The 20,118-nt window shown below is 44.1% G+C and overlaps 2 protein-coding genes across 5 annotated transcripts; both read left to right on the top strand.

The window, feature by feature from the left end:
• The first annotated feature begins 206 nt into the window (after positions 1-206).
• Positions 207-17,004, top strand: arnt (aryl hydrocarbon receptor nuclear translocator). Of its 4 annotated transcripts, none has more exons than XM_086037045.1 (20): positions 207-567; positions 2,341-2,431; positions 3,313-3,351; positions 3,446-3,493; positions 4,949-5,162; positions 6,013-6,226; positions 6,310-6,412; positions 6,504-6,569; positions 6,654-6,739; positions 6,809-6,885; positions 7,209-7,343; positions 7,524-7,598; positions 8,912-9,063; positions 9,287-9,409; positions 10,358-10,448; positions 12,365-12,555; positions 13,101-13,290; positions 13,851-14,028; positions 14,117-14,250; positions 14,397-17,004. In XM_086037045.1, the coding sequence occupies exons 1-20, from the start codon at positions 531-533 to the stop codon at positions 14,478-14,480; spliced, it is 2,328 nt and encodes a 775-aa protein (XP_085893171.1). In that variant the 5' UTR covers positions 207-530; the 3' UTR covers positions 14,481-17,004. The 4 variants fall into 4 exon arrangements, with proteins under 4 accessions (XP_085893171.1, XP_085893173.1, XP_085893170.1 ...); XM_086037044.1 differs by having other exon boundaries at positions 492-567; positions 4,699-5,162; XM_086037047.1 differs by lacking the exon at positions 9,287-9,409 and having other exon boundaries at positions 209-567.
• Positions 17,005-17,128: 124 nt separating this feature from the next.
• On the top strand, positions 17,129-19,579 carry LOC147143013 (uncharacterized). The gene is made up of 2 exons (XM_086039145.1): positions 17,129-17,442; positions 19,381-19,579. Exons 1-2 carry the CDS (start codon positions 17,294-17,296, stop codon positions 19,577-19,579), a joined length of 348 nt encoding a protein of 115 aa, XP_085895271.1. The 5' UTR covers positions 17,129-17,293.
• The last annotated feature ends 539 nt before the right edge of the window (positions 19,580-20,118 follow it).

Here is a 20,118-nt window from a genome sequence, read left to right as displayed (position 1 = left end):
TGTGAATACTTCTAGAAGCACTGCAGTCTTAAATAGTTGAAAATAACAACATTTCTGGAAATACGATTGTGATTTTAAAGAGTGTTTTTTGTTTTGTTTTGCAAATGTGATTTTGTTGATCTTGCTCTCGCCTGGCGCCGGGGGGGCGGGGCTTAGCTTGGATTTCCCAACTTGTGGCGTCATGTGTATCCGGCGGCCCGGCGTCCAATGGGAGGAGCGGAAAACAAAACAACTGTGCTTGTAGCTTGCTAAGCTAGGAGCGCCATCTTGAAGCCAGAGTACGGTTGAGAGCCGACACAAATCGGGAAAACGCCTCAAACGGAGCTCCGGCGTTGGCTTTTTCTCGCCTTCGAACCCTCGAGGGCTTCTGGGGAACGCGCTCGGCATGGCTCCGAGTATTTGCAACACACATTAGGGCTGTGCCAGTGAGAACTCGGCCGCAGTGCGAGTTAGCTTCTAGCCTGTGGGGTGGGAGGGAGCAACGGGGGATTTGGGTCCATTTTTTTTTCTTTCCCCGAAGTAGTTTGTTTATGTTGTTCCACACGGAGATGTCATCTTCAAACCAAGGTAAAGTGCCACAAAAGTCACGTCGACATTGTAGCGGCATTGCTGCTTGTTGTTTCCTGCGCGTTTTGTGCCGAATCGTCAAGTGGGACACTTTGCTCAAGATAGCGTGACAGCGGCGTCTAAGCTAGCCTCGGAAGCTAAGCTAAGCGCTGAGAGGAGAAGGGCACTTGCACAAGTCAGAGCACCTACTAGCACAATTTCTCAACTCATTTTGAGCTTACTGTCACAACACCAAGAACCAATGCTTGCGCAAAGTGTGATTTCTTTTTTTTTTTTTGTGCGTGCTTGTATATTCTTACCAGTCAAGTGGTCACAGAAATCCACAAAGGTTGATTCGAGGCAACTGGACTTTTGTTTGTTGAATGTGCCGTTTTTCTTGACATGTGAAGCATATGTGTGCAATGTTGATGCTCAGAGCGATAACTGTACTGTATGCTTTTATGCAAACAGTGTCTTGCTGATTTGTACCTAATGTTGATGAAGATGAACACCATACTGTCAGTTCCATAAATATTGTGATGCCGTTTTTGGGGGCTCTTTACATGACCAAAATGTATTTGAAATGAAATGAACAAGATTTGCTTTAACTGCAGAATTTAAGGTTTATTTAATGAATTTGTAGGAATGTCAACCGTTTTGTATATGTGCCTCCCACTTTTGAAGGGAGCAACACAAACAAAACTGCCAGGTGGACATGTCTGGCTTTTTATTTTGCATTAAAGTGCATTGCAACTGATTCAGTAACTGGTTCGGTCAAGTAAAAGCAAATGTTTTCAAAAGACCTATTTTGATTTCCCACAAAAGATCATCAGTTTGCTTCATGAAGGACTGCAGAAATCAGAGAATAATTACAGCTGACAAGCTGAAATCAGAGGATTTGGACAAGTTGAAGTTAAATGATTTCTTGAATAATAAAATATTTGTTAATTTGAGAATCAATTAGTCATTGATTTGATTTGGACACCTCTAATGCTCTGACTGCTGACAAAAGCAGCAGGATGAATTCTGAAGCGTTTCAGGCAATTTGAGTATCAGCTCATATTCAGCCAAATGCTTCAGAATTCATCAAACAGTACTTCATAAGTGCAGATGGACAGTAAACCGAATTGGAAAAATAACAAGTAAACAAGTAAAAATACATTGAAAGCAATCAAAGCATTTATGCAAGCAAAGAAATGGAATGTTATACAATGGCCAAGTCAGTCACCTGACCTGAATCCAATTGAGCATGCATTTGAAGGGACAGAAGTGAAGGGAAAATCCCACAAGCAGAAACTGAAGACAGTTGCAGTCATTTTGTTGTAGTTGATGACTTCCACTGCTTCAGGCTCTGCGTGACTACAAAGGATTTGCCACTAAGTGTTGAAAAGTCAAAGCTTGATTTCTGATTATTCATTTGTCTCCTTCCATTTGGTCCCTTCAAAAGTGGGAAAGCTGAATGGCTGCCCTAAAAGCACATCTTGTTTTTTTTTTTCATTTCAAATCTATTGTGGTGGTGTTTACCGTTTAGAGCCCAAAAGAGGAGAATTGGTTCCCATGTCCCAATGTTTATGATACACTGAACAAGGTGCCCAGCGCATTGGGCCATCTTTTCCAATCCACACGGAAATGTTTTGATTTCATCCCACAAACATACATAAGATGAGTGTATCGAACAACATGTCTCATCAGCTGCTTTTCTTCGATTCTTCTCTTTGTCTGTGCCAAATGCTGCATTGTAGTTGAGTGCAGAATTGACCTGTCGTTTCTGCCCCATTGTTTGCTTATTAATAGATTTAGCCGAGCCAGATCTGGCCATGGGGGGAAGCGGGGCCCAAGCAAGCGGCGGGGCTGTCCTACCAAAAGGGAGCAAGAGACGAGCAGTGTAAGTGTGCAACCGGACACTCGGAATTGTGTGCTTAGAAGGCACTTAGTCAGAGGCCTTCTGCATTTCCCAACTTTTATCAAATCAAATTCGGGATTGAAATCCTCCCGTGTGGCCAAAACTGGCTAAAATATTGAGTGTATTGCCGTCATAGCAACATATGGAAAAAGGCTTGAACTGCTTAGTTGACAAGTTGACTTTACAACCCTGCATCATCGTTTCAAGCTTGAGAGCCCAACTAATCGTTCGTGTTTTTATCATGTGGTCTTCCAACCACCAATCATCCAATTTTCAAAAATCTTGGTGCGTTTTACTCCGGTTGAAGTGGCCTTTCCTACGACACTCAGCATTTGAGCAAGTCCTGTCACGTGCTTGCTTCTCCGATATGCATATTTTGCCAAAAACTCAATCTGCTAGCATGGTCATTTACTGAAGTTGCAAAATTCCAAAGTCTTTCCTCAAATACGACAAAAGCACAAGTGAAATAGAAATAGCTGTTTTTGTTTTTGGGGAGCCTGGCTTCAACGTGCTAATCTGTGGAGCACAAGAAGAGAGCGGCTACTCGTTAACTAGTCAAACATTTACCAACAACTGCATTCAGCCTAACTGTTGTATTTCTAATCTTTTTTTTCCCCCTATGCTGGTCCATTGAAAGATGTTTTTATGTGAAACCAGTCCATCATGCAAAAAAGGCTGTGGACTGCTGTACTGTGCTAAAAAAAATATCAATAATATCATTCATTAATTAACTTGGACTCGTGTTTCATTACATTACATTCGACTGCAAAAAATGTTTAGTGATCAATACAGAAGAGGTTTTTGTCTGCAATATTACTGCACGTGTTGCTGCTAATTTTTTATGTCTCCCACTTGGATTGCAGGCCTGATTTTGACGATGACGAAGGAAACAAGTTGTTCAGGTACTCGAGTCTTATCATCGCGTACATTGTGTTCTGCTCTGCCATGACGACAGCTGTGATCTGATGGCGGTCTGCGCGTTCTCTCTTTCATCAGGTGTGACGACGACACGGGAGGCTCCAACGACAAAGAGCGCTTTGCGAGGTAGGGCGGTTGGGGACCCGGCACATTTGCCTTCTGTTCTTGTCGGCACACGCCGTCGCTGCTCGCCGTTCTCTTTCCTTTCTGTCTGTTGATGGATGGCGTTCATGTGGCACCTTCACAGCTGATCATTTGGAGCTCAACCCCAATTTTCTGTCAAGAGTGTCAACGTCAATGTCTTTCCCCTGATTGCAACACAGTAGGAAAGGCTACGCAATACGTTACGAGCACTGAAATGTGTACACACACATTTAACTTAGTGTTTAATTTTGTACTTTTACTTTGAGTTCTTATCCAGTAGTTAACTTGCTGTTGTATAAAGGTTAAAAAACATAACTGAATTTAAACAAATGGAGGTATCATGATTAGAATACATAAAAAAAAAAAGAAAAAAGACTGTCACTGCTGCTGCTGGTTTTAATGCCACTCCAGGTCAAGTTGGCTGTCAAACTCAACGTAAAACTGGGAGAATTGATGTAACAATTCTGTGACAGGAATATTTGTCTGTACACTGCCCGCTGGTAGCCGAGGTGGCCATCAGCAAATAGGCCTTTCAATTGATGCCATGTAAACGGAGTAATTATTATTTAATTTCATTTTTTTTTTACCTATGTTTTATAAAATACATTACAGAATGCTATTTTTCTCATTAAAAAGCCATACCAAATTTGTTGTTTATTTTTGGAGGCTGGAACGGATGAATGGCATTTCCATTTACTTGGGGAAAGATGATATGCCATATGAGCGCTTTGTGTTATGAATGTGGTCACGGGACAAAATAAACACGTACCTCTCAAGGCACCACAGTAAATCGGAGGTTCCACGTTGGAGGTTCCACTGTAATACTTTCTTTGGGCTAGGTGCGTGTTTTAGCGGGTTGCTCTCTTTCAAGGTTTTTGGAAGAGTATCAGAGTTTTGCAGATAAGGAAAAAGTGGCGCTGTATGGCGGAAGGCTCCTCCTTCTGCTTGTCAACATGTCTAAATTGAACGCACCGCCGAATGAAGGTTGTGTCCTAAACCATTTTGTCGAGACTGCAAGCCGACCGGCTGTCTCGACAGGAACTGTCATCAAATTCAATCCTGCGCATCTTCACGCTGCTGCACTGGTGGTCTCTCGTGAGACCACTCTTGAGTTATGGCTCACTAACAACTGCACAATGTTTCACTTTGGTAATCCCTCCCCTTTTCTCTTTATTTCCTCCCCTCAGGCTCTCTGTCTCTTTCTCTTGGTCTGCGCTTGCTCTCTGTTGTCACACGCACACACACGGCATTGAAAGAGCAGACTCTCTCGCTTTCTCACCTTTATTTTTCTTTCTTTTGGGGCAATTCACCACCTCTTCAATCATGTCATTCCCACCACTTCCTCAGAGACGGCCCGCTGGCACATGACATTAACTCTAAACTCTTTCCCGCGTTGTCCATCCGGCTCTCCCTCCTGTCCTGTCCTGTTCGCCGCAGGGAGAACCACAGCGAGATTGAGCGGCGGAGGCGGAACAAGATGACGGCCTACATCACGGAGCTGTCGGACATGGTGCCCACGTGCAGCGCGCTGGCACGCAAGCCCGACAAGCTGACCATCCTGCGAATGGCCGTGTCCCACATGAAGTCACTGAGAGGCAGCGGCAACACCAACCCGGACGGCTCCTACAAGCCGTCCTTTCTCACCGACCAGGTGAAGGCAGGGAAGGGGAACGAGCTCACCAAGCTCACTGAAAATGGGGAAGACTGTTTTTAAACAATTGCTCAGCTTTTTGAGACAACCCGCCAGGGACCTTTCAGGGGTTTATTTTTTATTTATTTAAATTTTTTTTTTTTTTTTTTACACGACAACAAAGTACAGTCAAGTCTCCTACATCATTGGGGGTTACGGACCAGCACCGCAATAAGTGAAATCCATGATATAAAGGGATCCTAAGCAGGTTTCTATAGCATATACAGCACTTATCTTTTAACACAATTTTTAAAAAAAATACACATTTCAAAGCATTTAATACATGGAGAGGGAGCAAGGAGGATTTGGCATACAGTAATTGTAAAAAAAAAAAATCGGACTAGTTTGAACTAGGCCTCCTTCCTGTTTTCACTCCTTCAAATTTAGTGTTCAACAAAATAGTGCGCCACCATCTAGTGGCCGATAGTGGAATCACACCCAAAATAAGCAGGAAGCAGAACAAAATTATAGACAAAAAAAATCCACGAAATAGCAGGGTTGCAAGCTTACTGCAGTATAAACAGGAATGCAGGATTTTTTTTTTTTTTTCCACAGATAAAAAAGTTCAAGTCTTTGAATCCCCTTTGTCTGCGTATGTATACAGTGCTTCCTTGAGTGAGTTACGACTTTTAGATCCTTGATCATGCTCGTAACACTTGGGTCTCAAATGAATAGGGGAAAAAATAATTTACTTAAAAGAACAGTTAGCTCATAGCTTTGGATTTTCATTGCAGTTAAATTCCATGTACTGTGCAAGTTGAAACGCTTTTCGCTGCGTTTGAATCGGTAGCCTGATGCCGTTTGTCTGCAGGAGCTCAAGCACCTCATCCTGGAGGCGGCCGATGGCTTCCTGTTCGTGGTGTCGTGCGAGACGGGTCGCATCGTTTACGTGTCGGACTCGCTGACGCCCGTCCTGAACCAGTCGCAGTCCGACTGGCTGGGCTCGTCCCTCTACGAGCAGCTGCACCCCGACGACACGGAGAAGCTCAGGGAGCAGCTGTCCACGGCGGAGAACAACAACACAGGTATGCCCAGCACAAAGCGGGAACGCTCTCGTCGTGTCCAAGGAGCCGGGGTGTTGATGGCCTTGGATTGTGCTCCTTCAAAGGGAGGATGTTGGACTTGAAAACCGGGACAGTGAAGAAGGAGAGCCAGCAGTCCTCCGCCAGGATGACGATGGGAGCCCGGCGATCTTTCATCTGCAGAATGAGGTGTCTTGTCGTTGATGGCAGTGAGTGCAGTGAGTGAGAGGTGTACCTGAATGCGCCATTTCTTCACATGCTGCGTTGGTTCTAATTACAGGTGTGGCACGTGCCCAGTGGAACCCATGTCCATGAACAGACTCAACTTCCTTCGGAATAGAAACAGGTGATTGGAACCAAGATTGTGAATGTGAAGGCATCCTGCCGGCGGGGGCGCCCATGCTATCATTTTGCTGCTTCTTCAAACTAGGAACGGTTTGGGTGCGGCCAAGGAGGGCGAGCCTCAGTATGTGGTGGTCCACTGTACGGGATACATCAAATCCTGGCCGCCTGCAGGTGAAACGTGTTGATGCCGTGTCCGTTGGACTCTGTTGTCCGGTGCTGACGCACACTTTTGCGTTTCAGGGGTGTCCTTATCAGACAGTGAAGCGGACAACACTCAGGGGAGTCGCTACTGTCTCGTTGCCATCGGCAGACTACAGGTTGGAATCCCGCCGTGTGCGTCTACATCTCTCACACTGCCTCATTTAAGAATCGACGCGCATGAATTAGTCGACTCTCCAGTCAGTCTCTGACGGTAGTGGAGACGTGTGTTCTGTGAGCATGAGCATATCTACCACAAGATATCACTTCATGGCCACGCTTCAGACTTTTCTCAGGCGCGTTATGTCTGATGTTTGCACAGTTTCGCGGGGTTTTGAAATCCTTTGTCTGTTGTGATGCAACTCTTATTGTTAGCAAGCGCTTGAGTTGCGAGGCTTCGCCAAATGTTGCTTTCATAATTGTTGGCGTATTTCCGCCTCAGGTGACCTGCTGTCCAGGTGACATGGACGTCAACAGTATCAGTGTTCCAGTGGAGTTCATTTCACGCCATAACTGCCAGGGCATTTTCACTTTTGTCGACCACCGCTGCGTGGCAGCCGTCAGCTACCAGCCTCAGGTACACGCCCCCGGCCTAACAGGCTTTTTATTTTTTATTTATTTATTTATTTTTTAAATACAGGAGCTCAATTGCGGAGCGTGAGCTCATATGTTATCTTTTTTTTTTTTATTTTAAACAATTTTTTTATAGCTCTGAAGCTTGATTATGTAGCATGAGTTCACAAGTTGTGTCTTTTAGGAACTGTTGGGAAAAAATATTCTAGAACTTGCCCATCCTGAAGACCAGGGCTTGCTCCGGGACAGCTTCCAACAGGTACGAAATAAACATTGGAAAAGCCATCCGATTGATGTAGCCAGCGGTTGTCCTCGTTAGCCTCGTGGGGAGGCTGAATCCAATCGCGTCTTACTGAGGGTACGCCCTGGAATGGTCGCCAGCCAACAGAAGGCCGCATGCACACAAACATTCAAGAAATGTGCAGCAGACATAATATTACGCACTGGGGCGACCTGGTGTCAACATTTACATGTTGTCACAATTGAAAGTAATTCAGTCATTTTCACAATTGGATTTATTTCTGGTCATCAGTTCCAAACAATATTTGCACTTTTTCTGTTCATGTCCTCTTGTGGCGCCACCGCTGAGGTTTATTTTACCCAATGCACATGAATAACTGGCTTCCTAATGCCTTCTGCCCTTTCGTGTGATTTGTTAAAGGTCACGTGTGAAACATGACCCAGCAATGTAGTGGAGCGTGCATGAATGCATGCGCAGCCACACTTTTGTCTCGATAACATGTGTTGCGTGTGTGCGCTTTGTTGTTACATAAGAAATCAGGGGGCAGATAGATGTATGCAATGTGCCCACTGTGGGATCATTTAATCATTACAATTATACTGTTTATTTAATTCCACCTTCTTGCTGACCTGCTGCGCGCCCACACACAATAACGAAAAGTAAATATTTCACAATTTAGTGTTGTTTAGTGTTGTAATGAAATGCCACCGTTTTCATTATTTTTTTTCCGCGCAGTGGCGAAACATAAAATAGAGTACAAGCATATAATTGCGGCAACAGGTGAGCACCATCACATCAGTGATTCATCTACAGCTAACATTATTACAAAACAAGCCTGTTTAATCCAACTCACCTTCAGTCTGTTAGCCCTTGCAACAGATGTAGTTGAAATGGCTTCAGTCAGTGATTTGTCTAGCCAGTAGTCTAGTTTTAGTTATCCATTTAATTATAATTTCACTGTTATGATTGTAGTAACATCATTATTTTATTTCTTGTCGTTTATGTTCCATCTTATATGCAGCACTTTGTTACAGTTGCATTTATGGCAATTTGTCATTAGTTGACTTTGGTTTGTGCTCCACCTCAGCGGCCAGCCAACCAAGCAGCTACACCCTTGGGAGCCCTTTGCACGGGCTAAAGATGATTTTTTTTCGCTGGAAGCTGAGGGATGTTCACACCAAAAGAAAGTAATTTGGTGGCAGGCGCAGAAAGCTTCGATGATTGGTTGCAACGGTGCCATGGCAAATTCCTGGAGAGCCTCTTAAGATGCGCAGTGTCATGCGGCCGGCACTTACTTGCATGAACATCGGCGTGCTGCTGTGTGTCCGCAGGTGATGAAGCTGAAGGGTCAAGTACTTTCCGTGATGTTCAGGTTCCGCTCCAAATCCCGAGAATGGATTTGGATGAGAACCAGCTCCTTCACCTTCCAGAACCCGTTTTCCGAGGAGATCGAGTACATCATCTGCACAAATGTCAATGTCAAGTGAGTTGCGTTTTGCAAGCTTCGTTTTTCCTGCTGGCGATTCGGTGACGTAATTACACTATTAACTATTTGTTAAAATCATGTCATGATGTCGCCGTCGTAAAGTAAATGCTTATCCGTGACCCCGGTCCGCACATGCTTGTACACTTGTCCACCCTCTAATGTCACACTGATCCCTGTCTCCCTATATCCCACCTCTGGGGGCGGCGGGGGGGTTCAATAGAAATGCGACTCAGGACCCCCTCACTCCCATCCGTTCCCCAGGGGGTGTGCTGCCCCCCTCCCTGGCTCAGAATGGCTCAAACAGCCCCCCTGTGGTTGTTAGCCCGGGCCAGGTCGCTAGCAGGTGAGAGCAGGCTGGACCACACAACTTGTTCACGGTGGACGGCGGGCGGGGCGGGCTCCTCCTTCCTCCTGACAGCATTCCTGGTGTTAGCGATAATGCATGTCAAGCGGTTTCAGATGGATTGTAGTGTACCTCCAACTAGGGCTGGGCGAGTATAGAAAGAAAAACGATTGTTTTTGATTGATATTGCCGTCGCAATTAGTAAACATAATTATTCGTTCATTTGAAAACTTTCGTTACCAAAACTCAACTTTAAACATAGAAAATAAATAACAAAGTAAAACAATAATATATTAAAGTAATGGCAATAAATAAAGGTAAATACAGGCGGTTCCCGCTGTGCGCGGCTTGGCCTCTCAGGCGCTTGCTTGCAGTACTCACTTCAGAAGAGTACAAGAAGAAAGCTGCGTTTGAGATTTATTAATCGAACTAGTTTCTCACAGATTCGGACAAATAGTAGATGCCTTTGAGTATTACATTATTATTTTATAATCAGTGTATGTGTTCCTACAGTGCTGATGTGGGAATATTCGCTATTTGATAGACTATCATTCCCGGAGCTGGATGCTAATTTTCCATTACGCAGGAACTTGCAAACACGCACTGCGCTGTTCAGCACATTCCTTGTTTTTCTTCGATTTATAATGTTTTTGTGATCGGGAGAAGCCGAAATGGAAATCACTCCAGGAACGTAATTGCCCAGCCCTACTTCTAACCAAGTTATTCAGGTGTCCTTGCATGGTAGCAGCGTATGCTACGCTAGAATGTAAAGCTAATACTCTCCTTGTCTCTCCTTTGGTGTTGCCATGGTGACCGGTGGTGGGCTCTTGAATTTTTTTCTTTGTGTGTTTATCACTCACTAGGTGCAGGTGTGTGTGGTGGGATTCTTAACCAGGCTACTTTGAAGGTACTTAGTGGTCGGCACTCATCATTTCCTTCCTTTCACAGGCAATTGCAGCAGCAGCAGCAGCAGGCTGAGCTGGAAGGAGGCGGGGCCAGAGACGGCCTGTACGAGGCAGGACCTATAACGCTCTCACAGGTACAGCGAAGGATGGCTTCTTTCTTTTGTGAATGATGACCAATTGGCACGAAAGATTTTATGAAATGCGACCGCGAAGACGCTGGCCTCGCAAATAGTGAATACAGAATGACTTTTGTGTACATGGGAGCCAAGTCCTCACATTGGCCTTCGTTCACTAATAAAGACATGAAAATATTCTTACTCTTAGGCACAATTTCAGCATATGCGCAAAGTCACGTCGGATTCAAGACACATTTTTCTTCTCACCGCCATGCGTATGTTAGCAAATGAGAATTCATTTTAATTGACGGGCTGGGGCAAGTTTTCAAATCATTGTTAAGCGGGATGCGTTCATACCTGTACCGGTACATCTAATTGCTTTGCTTTCAGGGCCATTTTCATAAAACAAAAGATGACTTTTATGTGGTTGCTGGCTTCCCCCAAATTCTCAGCGATCAGCGTTCTTTTACCGACCTGTGTAATATATTTGTCAGCCTTCCACTAACAAAGCACAAACCCCTCTCGAAAATCCGGAATACGAGCTGTTGAGGTGTTTTGTGCGCAAAAGCACCTGAGACTCCTCGCTGTACCTTATCAAGTGGCCAAACCTGACTGATTTAAAAACCAGCTTGCTTCTTGAAAGCACCAAAAAGAAGGAAAAAACAAGAGAATGTTTTGCTGAGGCAGTTTGGAGTAAGATCTCTGTCATGGTGCGCTTTGGACCAAAAGCACGAGCGGGCTGCAGTCAACTAACAGTATTTAGCTAATACGCTTTCGACTCGAGCAGTGGCGCGCATGAGTTTGCCGTAATGAATTAACTCACCTCCTTCAGCGAACTTGTCGGTGAATCTTGAGTCATCTTATTAATAATCCAGTCATTGATAAGCGGACCAGCGGAAGAGCCCGGCTGGAGTCGGTGGCCTGAATCCAATTTGCCCCTCAGTGCTTCGTCAGCTCGTGGTTGTATTTATTGCATCACGCACGTCTCTAGACCTTTGAAAAAGAGTTTGGGCAAGATTATAAAACCGCAGTTGTTTGCTTTTGTGAAGTATTAAAGCCTCTTTGTCTGCTCTGGAGCTCGGCATAAATTCAGACTTTGATGAGAACGGCGGCTTAATCATTGACGGCATACTAAAGTAGTGTTTTTTTCCCTTTTTTCGTTGTGTTTTTTTTTTTTATTAGGGCTATACGATTAATTGCATAACAATGTAATTGCGATTTGAGAACGCGATTATGTAATCGTGAAAGGCTGCTGTTTAAATGGGTCATTACTTTATTGACGGGGGAGGGGGATTCACAGAATGCTAAGCTAATGCTGCCGCAGCTACAGCTTGCTTGATCCGTTTCACCTCGCATGGTTAAAACTTCTCGCATGTGGGGAAAAAAAAACTCCCCATGTACGTGTGTTGTCTATTTGTGAGTGTGAGGAAGTGTCTGTCATGGCGTCGCTGCGTGCCGCCGTTGACTTCAATTCATGTGTTCGAAGTTTGAGCGCACACACACACACACACACACACACACACACACACAGACGTGAGTGTGCGGCTCCTTGAGAAAAAATCACAACTCATATCGCAATTTGATTATTTTCCATAATCATTCAGACCATTTTTTTTGGTGTATCAAATTAGTGATTGAACAGGATTTTGGTGTTGATGCTGGTGATCTTCGGGCGTTAGCAATATAAAGTACGCTTGAACAACTTGGTGTTTGACAACTCCAGCAAGATGATGTTTATTTCCTGAAAAGTAGTGATTTTGAAGATGCGAGGATGCCACCTGACGACGACGATGTGCTTGTGGTACTTGATTGTGCTGAATGTTCCAAACCATGCAGCATGTATGATAACACTTGTATGATTGATGTATTATGCGGATGATAGTTTGAGCCAATGTGAGTTTTTGGGACCTAATGGCTGATATGGTAACCGTCAGATGCCGGTTCAGCCGGTTACATCGGCCGGGCCGGAGCACAGCAAGAGCCTGGAGAAGCCAGACCTGTACCCGCCGTCCCTTTTCCAAGGCCCCGTTCAGGGAAAGGGCGTGGCGGCCACCTCAACGCCCTCAGCCCAAATCTACCCCGCTGTCAACAACTTCAACGCTGGTCGCGCCAATGATGCATACAGGTTGGATGTTGACCAAATGTATTTCTTATCATCAAATGATGAAACCATATTTCCACAAATACCTCACCCGCACCAATTTGCACTTGAGTGAATAAATGTCGGGGCACTGTTTTTGACAAGATGGTATTTTGAAATTGAAGAACTTGCGATAACGTGTTTGCTATGCTATGATCCATTTTTTTTCTCTCACCAAATATTGAAGTAGACATCGCAGTGGGCCCACACCCTGCTAGACTGACTTCATTTGCTCTATAACATGTATTTATGATTTATCAAGTTTTGCAGAGCTGATCATAGCTAGCAAGACTTGGACATGCCATTGTCTCATTTGCAAGACATAATCCACAAGAAAGCGTTTGAGGGTAAACCACATTAGCTTTCAAGTGCTTGTAGATGCCGCCAGGCTAAAAGTGTGTTGGCTTCGTGGTCTCTTTCCTCTGTTGCTGCTTTCCAGGCTGCTGCTATAAATGTTGCCGTGCCGTCTTGTTCTCTTCTTTGATGCCCGTTCATTTTTCCATAACCCCGCCTCCTTCCACACTGCGCAGGCCAGTCAATATGGCGCCACAGATGGCACAGCCAGCCCACTCAGCAGGGCAGATGCTGGCCCAGATGTCCCGGCAGAATGGAGGCCCGCAGCCCGTCACCCCTTCCAACACCGCCAGCCCCCTCCATGGAGGACCGGCAGGAGGATGGCCTGGTCCCGGAGCAGGCGCCGGAACACAGTTCAATACGCAGGTACAGTAACACCGTCCCCCAAACCCATATTTGCAGTCCGTCATTTGTGTATTTGCAGATTTTGCTGCCATCTTGTGGAATATTGGAGGTGTTGTTTGGTGGAATTTATTGATGGTGTTTTTTCATGTCCGTTTGAGATGTTCTGTTTGGTTGGTGGTCCTTGAATGCACCGCCTTTCTGCTTCTCTCCTGGGGCAGCCACTTTGCCGTTACCATTTGCCTCAGTTCCCAATCATTTATTATTGTGTTTAAAGACTAAATACTGCTTGTGTACGTACACATTTTTTGTGTGCCATTTGGTCACAGAGTGTGTGGAATGTGAACAATAATACCTATCCTTCACATGCACATTTTGATGTTTAATTATGCAAAATCTATTTATAGCCAATAACCAATTAGTGAATCAATGCTATAATCTGTGGAAAATTTGATTTAAAAACTATTATAGCAGCAGTCCTATCGTTGTCCTGAAAAACTCAAATTCACAAAAGTCACGAAATCTATGAATCACCCAGCCCTCCTTCCGTCTAATGATCGGTTACTCGTCCCCCCGCTTTGCAGCAAGTGGCTCCCCAATCAGCAAAGACCATGTCGCCGCCATTTGCTCCCATGGGGGGATTTGGAGGTGGCTCTTCGAGTTCTTTTGGCCAGATGCCCACGGGCGCTGCTCCCAGCCAGACCAGCGGCGCAAACTACTCACAAATCAACGCGCGCGCCAGCGTCAACACAAACGGTTACGGTAGGTGGCGTTCATATGCGCGTCTCTCTTTGGCTACGACGTCGGGGAAGATTGACGAGTTGACGCTCGGCTGTTTCTCGCGCTCCAGATGCTTCCCAATCGCAGTTCCCCTCCCGGGCAACGGAGGCGGTGTGGCCCCAGTGGCAGGGCCAGCAGCAGCACTCGCAGAGCAACGCAGAGCAGCACCCTCACGCGCAAGCCAACCAGCAAGACATGTTTACTGTGAGTGATACAAATGTACGCACGTACAAACATGCTCATCTCTGCGCTTGTTCGCCGGGATAGGCTCAGCCCACCTGAGCAGGAAAAAAAAAAAACATAGTCAGCCACTGCTGTTAATCCGTATGTGTGTGTGTCTTTCTTTTCAGGACGTGTTGTCCATGCTGGACCAGCCCAGCAGCTTCAACAGCGATGACTTTGATATTCCCATGTACTCTTCATTTAACGAGTGACTGCTGGTGTCCAATTTTCCTGAACCCCTCACCACTTTTTCCCCTTTGTTACTTTTCACTCGTCCAGCTCTTCTGCTCTTGGGAGCAACTCTTTTTGCTTTTTGCTTGGCTTCCATCGCACTGTCAACAAGGAGCCATGGACGGTCCTGACTCCAGGTAAGAAGATGAGGTGGGATTCAAACAAACAAACAAAACAATCAAGGGATGCAGCCATTTTGTCTACAAAAAACATTTGGCTAAACAGACAGAAAGTGAATCAATCACCAACACACTCACACACGATGGCCTTTTGTTCTTGTATGTTCCTGATTCTTCTCAGGCATTGGAACTTCTAACATGTAGACTTCATGGATCCATTTTTTTAAATAACTCTCAGGAAATGGCACTGGGTGTGTTTGCTTTTTTTTTTTTTTTTTTAACTGTCAGCACACACACGAGCACACGGTCTTTTTGTGCTGCCCATATGGACGTTTTTAAATCCATGCCAGGCCTCTGCACTACTTTCATGGAAGTGCTTCTACATCACTTTGATTCATACTCAGTACAGTTTTTTACGTGGCTTCACCTACATATTCTCTCTGTTTTTCTCTGGGCAGACTAAGATTTTTTTTACATTTTTAGTTATTTATTTTCATCATGTACAGTGGAACCTCCAAAGTCAACCCAACCCAAAATCTTCGGTCTACTGAGCACATTTGTGTAAATGCTGCTCCCACTAAATGGAAAGTAAAAAGTTGAACAGGTTGAAAAGCTGTACATATTACACAGAGATAAATGAGAGAGTAAAGAAAAACTGCTAACCTTATTGCAACAGGAAATAACTGGAAACAGTGAAAGGTAACACAGGAGGGAAAATACCGCTAGTGCCACAACAAAATGCACAACGATAAGGTCCAGAAGGTTTGGCGACTGTTGTCAAGATGGTTTTTGCGGCAGCTCGAAATTTCAATTCCACTCGCGCCATGTGGCAACATCACATATTACAGCCAATCAAAATGCACATTCTAAAAATACATTTTCAGGTTTCAAGTGGGACGCTGCCACCAAGCCATTCAAATGCAGGGAAGTAAGTGATACAGGACAATATACTGTAGGCGCAGCCTCAAACGTCTATACAGGCTCGCGCGATTTACAAGTCGGTCCAAGTCGGGTTCAGACACACCGTGCGGTGTGCTACGGGCCTTCCAAAATGGGACCACGCACGCAGGCGGCAGATTGATTGGGTGCAATTCTTCAGGGCAGCGGTCCCCAATATTTTACGTTACAAAATTGGACATAAAGGTTTTTCACAGGACAGCGACGATAAGCAGCGGTATGTTTCTTCAGTCTTTGGCATGCAAAATAACAAACTACTTGTCTACCGACCATAATAAAAATAAAAAAAGTTTATTTGTCTTGCTCTAGTATGTTAATGCAAGAATAGATTTGTGTTTGCCATAAATGCTCAGCGTTTGAGAGCTGTACGGAGTAATTGAGCAGCCATTTGCAGTAAGATCTGATGCAATGTGACACATGATGGTCAACAGTTATAGGACATTTGAGGCAGTTTTTAACCAAAACCCTCTGGCCTTGTACACTTGAAGTTCCACTGTACACACACACATACACACGTTTTATTTTGTCAATTTTTTCTTGGTATCCAATCTGTTAGTTTTGGATCTGCATACTGTATGTATCAAATGTATGTGTGTGTGTGTGTGTGTGTGTGTGTGTGTGTGTGTGTGTGTATGTATGTATGTAAGTATCATCTGTTTTAAGAGTCTGTTTCAGATGTGATCACTAATCTCTTCTGTCGCCCTGCAATACTCTGTACTACGTATGGGCCCTTTGTATTCCTTTTGTTAAAAAAACAAAAAGTAGACAAAATATGTTAAAAGACATCACACAGCAATAAGTTAAAAGAAGAAAAAAAAAACTGAATTGTGTATTTTTAAAGCCATTCTTTGTGTCCTATTTGTGGTCCTGCAGTAGAGATGTGGAATCGTCATTTGTGATTTGTCCGACCGACGTGCGAGCGGTTGCTTGATTGGTCTTTTCTGTAATGGTTTAATCAGGGTATTTGGGATACAAATGGGGAAAAAAAACGGAGGTCAAAAAATAATATTATTATTAATTGTTTTCGTGTTTGAGACAAGCAATTGAAACTGGAAGGTTTTGCCAACTCAATTTTTGTCTAGTTTGATCCCAATGTTGTGGGGCTGATAAATATTTAAAAATCATTTTAAATGTTGAAATGAGTAGAAATTTGGCAAGTTTTTTTTTTAAATGACAACTTTCTGTTATTTGTGTTCAACACCCATATGACACTCGCTGTATGTGAAGCCTTTTTCAAGGCGCTGTCTTTTTTTGGTGACTGTCTCCTTTTTGCTTGCTCTGTGTGCAGGGGTTTTCCAATGATGTGAACTTTTATCACTCAGAGACACAAATATATAAATATTCTGTAAATGTCTATGAAATGTTCAACACATGAACAAAATGTTTGTTTTTGTAATAAATTGATATATTGATAAAAGATGAAAGCAAAGGGATGGGTTTTTTTTCACCTCAACCCCTAAAGGGGAACACGAAAATCTGTTCCATGATGCCGGTTGACTTTCAAGTTGTTGTAATTTACAAAAACAATTGAACTGATGTAAAATCAATCTGTTTCCTTAGACTTGCATGAAGCAATGTTTGTTTGTCGAAAAGGGATTGATGTGATGTCCAGGAACTAAATTGGTACTTGGACTTGGGAGTTCTTCGGGGTACTACTGGTTGTTCCAGTGGTGAAGGTACAGACTACAGGTACAGACATTGTGTAGGGTTGAAGTAACATGCACCTCTTTGGACAGGTCGGTTTCCAGTCCCTTGAGACCTCATATCCTCTTTCGGCCTCTTTCCCCCATTTGGACTCACGGCCGGTCAAATCTTCCCCACACCGTCTCCGCTTACCAGGGTGTCTGCAGGTCCAAGGGAACCAAATGTAAGACTTGTTAAGGAGACTTTAAGAACTAGACTGGAAGGTGTATAATTTTTAGCTCACCCCCAACTCTCCACTGCGCCGATAAATAGTATCATTTGTCCATAGAATTGTTATAAGTACATCTCTGCGTTATATTGTATCCTTATTAACATTTAAAGAAACGAAAAAAAGAAACGTACACTCTGACAGAGTGCCACTGCCACCTACTGTCGTGGATTTGCAACGACACTTTATTCTAGTAGGCAAAAAGAAACACCCTGCGGTCACACGAACTTCGCCAGCCCCACTATTTGAGAAGGGCTGCTTTTAACCAATGCTTCTCAAAGTGTGATATGTAAATGAATCACTCAATTCAGTGGCTGAAACTTATTCCTGCACAGTGCAGTTGTATTTGACTTTTATGTGCAATACATTTGAATTGAATCATCAGGACAGCTTTTTATTGTTAATATTTTCAGAGTGCATAATGTTACACAGCATTAATACAATAATAGTGGTGGATTTCGGTAGGCGCCAGCACTCTTCACCTGCACCAGTGAACATCCGGGGAACAGATGTTGAGAGAGTCTCAACTTACAAGTACCTGGGTGTTCATCTGAACAATAAACTGGACTGGTGCGACAACACAGACGCCCTCTATAGGAAGAGTCAGAGCAGACTCTTCCTACTCAGGAGACTGAGGTCTTTTGGGGTTCAGGGGACACTCCTCAGGAACTTTTATGACTCGGTGGTTGCATCGGTCATCTTCCAGGGAGTGGTCACCTGGGCAGGCGGCGTCTCGGCCCGGGACAAGAAGCGGCTGGACAAACTGGTCAAGAGGGCCGGCTCTGTCCTGGGCTGCTCCCTGGCCTCTGTGGACTCGGTGGGGGACAGGAGGATGTTGGCCAAGCTGTCATCAATGCTGGGCAACCCGGACCACCCCCTCCAGGGCACCCTAACAGCACTCCACAGCACCTTGAGTGACAGACTGTTACACCCTCGCTGTGCAAAGGAGAGATTCCGCCGTTCCTTCTTGCCTGCTGCTGTCAGACTCTTTAACAAGAACATTGTGTAGTCTCTACAAACTGGCGGTCATTAGTGCAATTGTGCAGTCCTGCACCTGAGCTCGTATCGTGCAATACCCAATATTCCCCACTACTGTAATACCGTGCAATACTCAACATTCCCCACTACTGTTAGTCTAGTTTTATTTTTATCCAATGCTGTTCCTTACATTTCACTACAGCACTGCAGCACTGTCACTTAGAGTATTTTTTCCTCTGTACTATGTACAGGCCGAAATGAGTGTTCCTCATATTTTTTATGTAGATGTAGGTTGGTGTGTATACACATGTGTATATACACATGTTACTGCGTATATCTACATAGGTTTGATTCTAAATGTTTGCCGTCAATGTTATACATTAATGGCCACATTATGCCGCCGCCCCTGTGTGACCTATATCTTTGCTACTGTAACAATGAAAATTTCCCCACTGTGGGATCAATAAAGGCATTCTTATTCTTATTCTTATTCTTATTCTTATTCTTAATATGATCTATACATATATATTTTTTTCCTCTGGAAGTGTTTTGATGAACACTTGGACCAAGTAGACGAGTGTATTTTAATGTTGGACATTTTGGTGTTACTTGGAGAGCAAAGCAGTTTTGGAGGTGGTATTTGGTATCCAAAGTTTGAGAAACACAGCTCCTTTTTTTTCCTCCTCGTCTCTCCTCTCATTCCCTCGTTGTGTCCTAAAAGCCCCAGAAATGGTAGCTGGCCTATCGTCGTCAGCCCATCAAAAATGAATGTGGGTCACAGGCGTCAAGTAGGGGCAGTGTGTCCACCGAGCACTCATCTCAATGCTACGGAAGACACAACAACTCTGGAATCCAACACTTTTCCAACGCAAGGTCATTGATCAATATTTTGGACTTTTCTTTTTTTTTCTGAAGAGGGGGTGCCTTCATGGAGCGGCCACTGGTTCCCATTACCCGGATGAGCATGGATGTCGATCAAGGTTTGGCCCTCTTCTTCTTTCTCCTCCTGTGCCTGTTTTTGCTGGTGAGCATAGTGCGCTGCACCCACTTGGTGATGGACCCCTACAGCGCCGTCTCCGTCAACATGTACCAAGAAGAGCCAGCGCAAGTCTGAAGAACACCATAACAACAAGCACTCCTTCCTTTGTGCCCCAAAACACTCTGGATGGCACTAACTTGTACCCAAGACTCCCCCCACCCCCCACCACCAACCCCAACCCAGTCCCACAAAAATCAACTCCATTCAGCATGTGCAACAATGAATGTAAGTATCCCTGTCTTACTGTTCATAATTGGCGGACTCTGGAAGTCAAGTAATTGAAATTGCAGTATTCAGTAATATCAGTTGGTAGAGGCATTAATCACCCAAAATTATGTAATCACAATGACATGTTTTCTTTTATACTGTAACTTATAATAATGTGAATACTAAGCACTTTCCATACATTGGTGCAAATGTACACATTCGCATGCTTTTCTACACTTTACTCAATTTTGTTTTCATTCTGGTATAAAATATTACATTTTTGCAGTTTATTTAGTGGGAATTTTAATCATTTATAAAATAATTACAAATCGCATAAATAGTAAATACTGTATTTATTAAAAATATATCATTTACAAAATAATTGAAAGTAAACAGTTCGACATTTT

This window comes from Filicampus tigris, chromosome 8 (genome assembly GCF_054856515.1).
Source record: "Filicampus tigris isolate MCC_2025a chromosome 8, RoL_Ftig_1.0, whole genome shotgun sequence".
NCBI lineage: Eukaryota > Metazoa > Chordata > Actinopteri > Syngnathiformes > Syngnathidae > Filicampus > Filicampus tigris.
The sequence above is the reverse complement of the archived record's forward strand: the minus strand, read 5'-3'. Positions and strand labels throughout refer to the sequence as shown.

What these genes read in the sequence shown, in the direction of transcription:
- arnt (XM_086037044.1), top strand. Translation starts at nt 3,327, where the DNA reads ATGACGAAGGAAACAAGTTGTTCAG. An exon ending in GACAAAGAGCGCTTTGCGAG is followed by an intron (nt 3,494 to 4,698) that starts GTAGGGCGGTTG and finishes TCCTCCCCTCAG; the next exon opens with GCTCTCTGTCTCTTTCTCTT. An exon ending in GAACACAGTTCAATACGCAG is followed by an intron (nt 13,291 to 13,850) that starts GTACAGTAACAC and finishes CCCGCTTTGCAG; the next exon opens with CAAGTGGCTCCCCAATCAGC.
- LOC147143013 (XM_086039145.1), top strand. Translation starts at nt 17,294, where the DNA reads ATGCACCTCTTTGGACAGGTCGGTTTCCAGTCCCTTGAGACCTCATAT. An exon ending in CAGGTCCAAGGGAACCAAAT is followed by an intron (nt 17,443 to 19,380) that starts GTAAGACTTGTT and finishes TTTTTTCTGAAG; the next exon opens with AGGGGGTGCCTTCATGGAGC.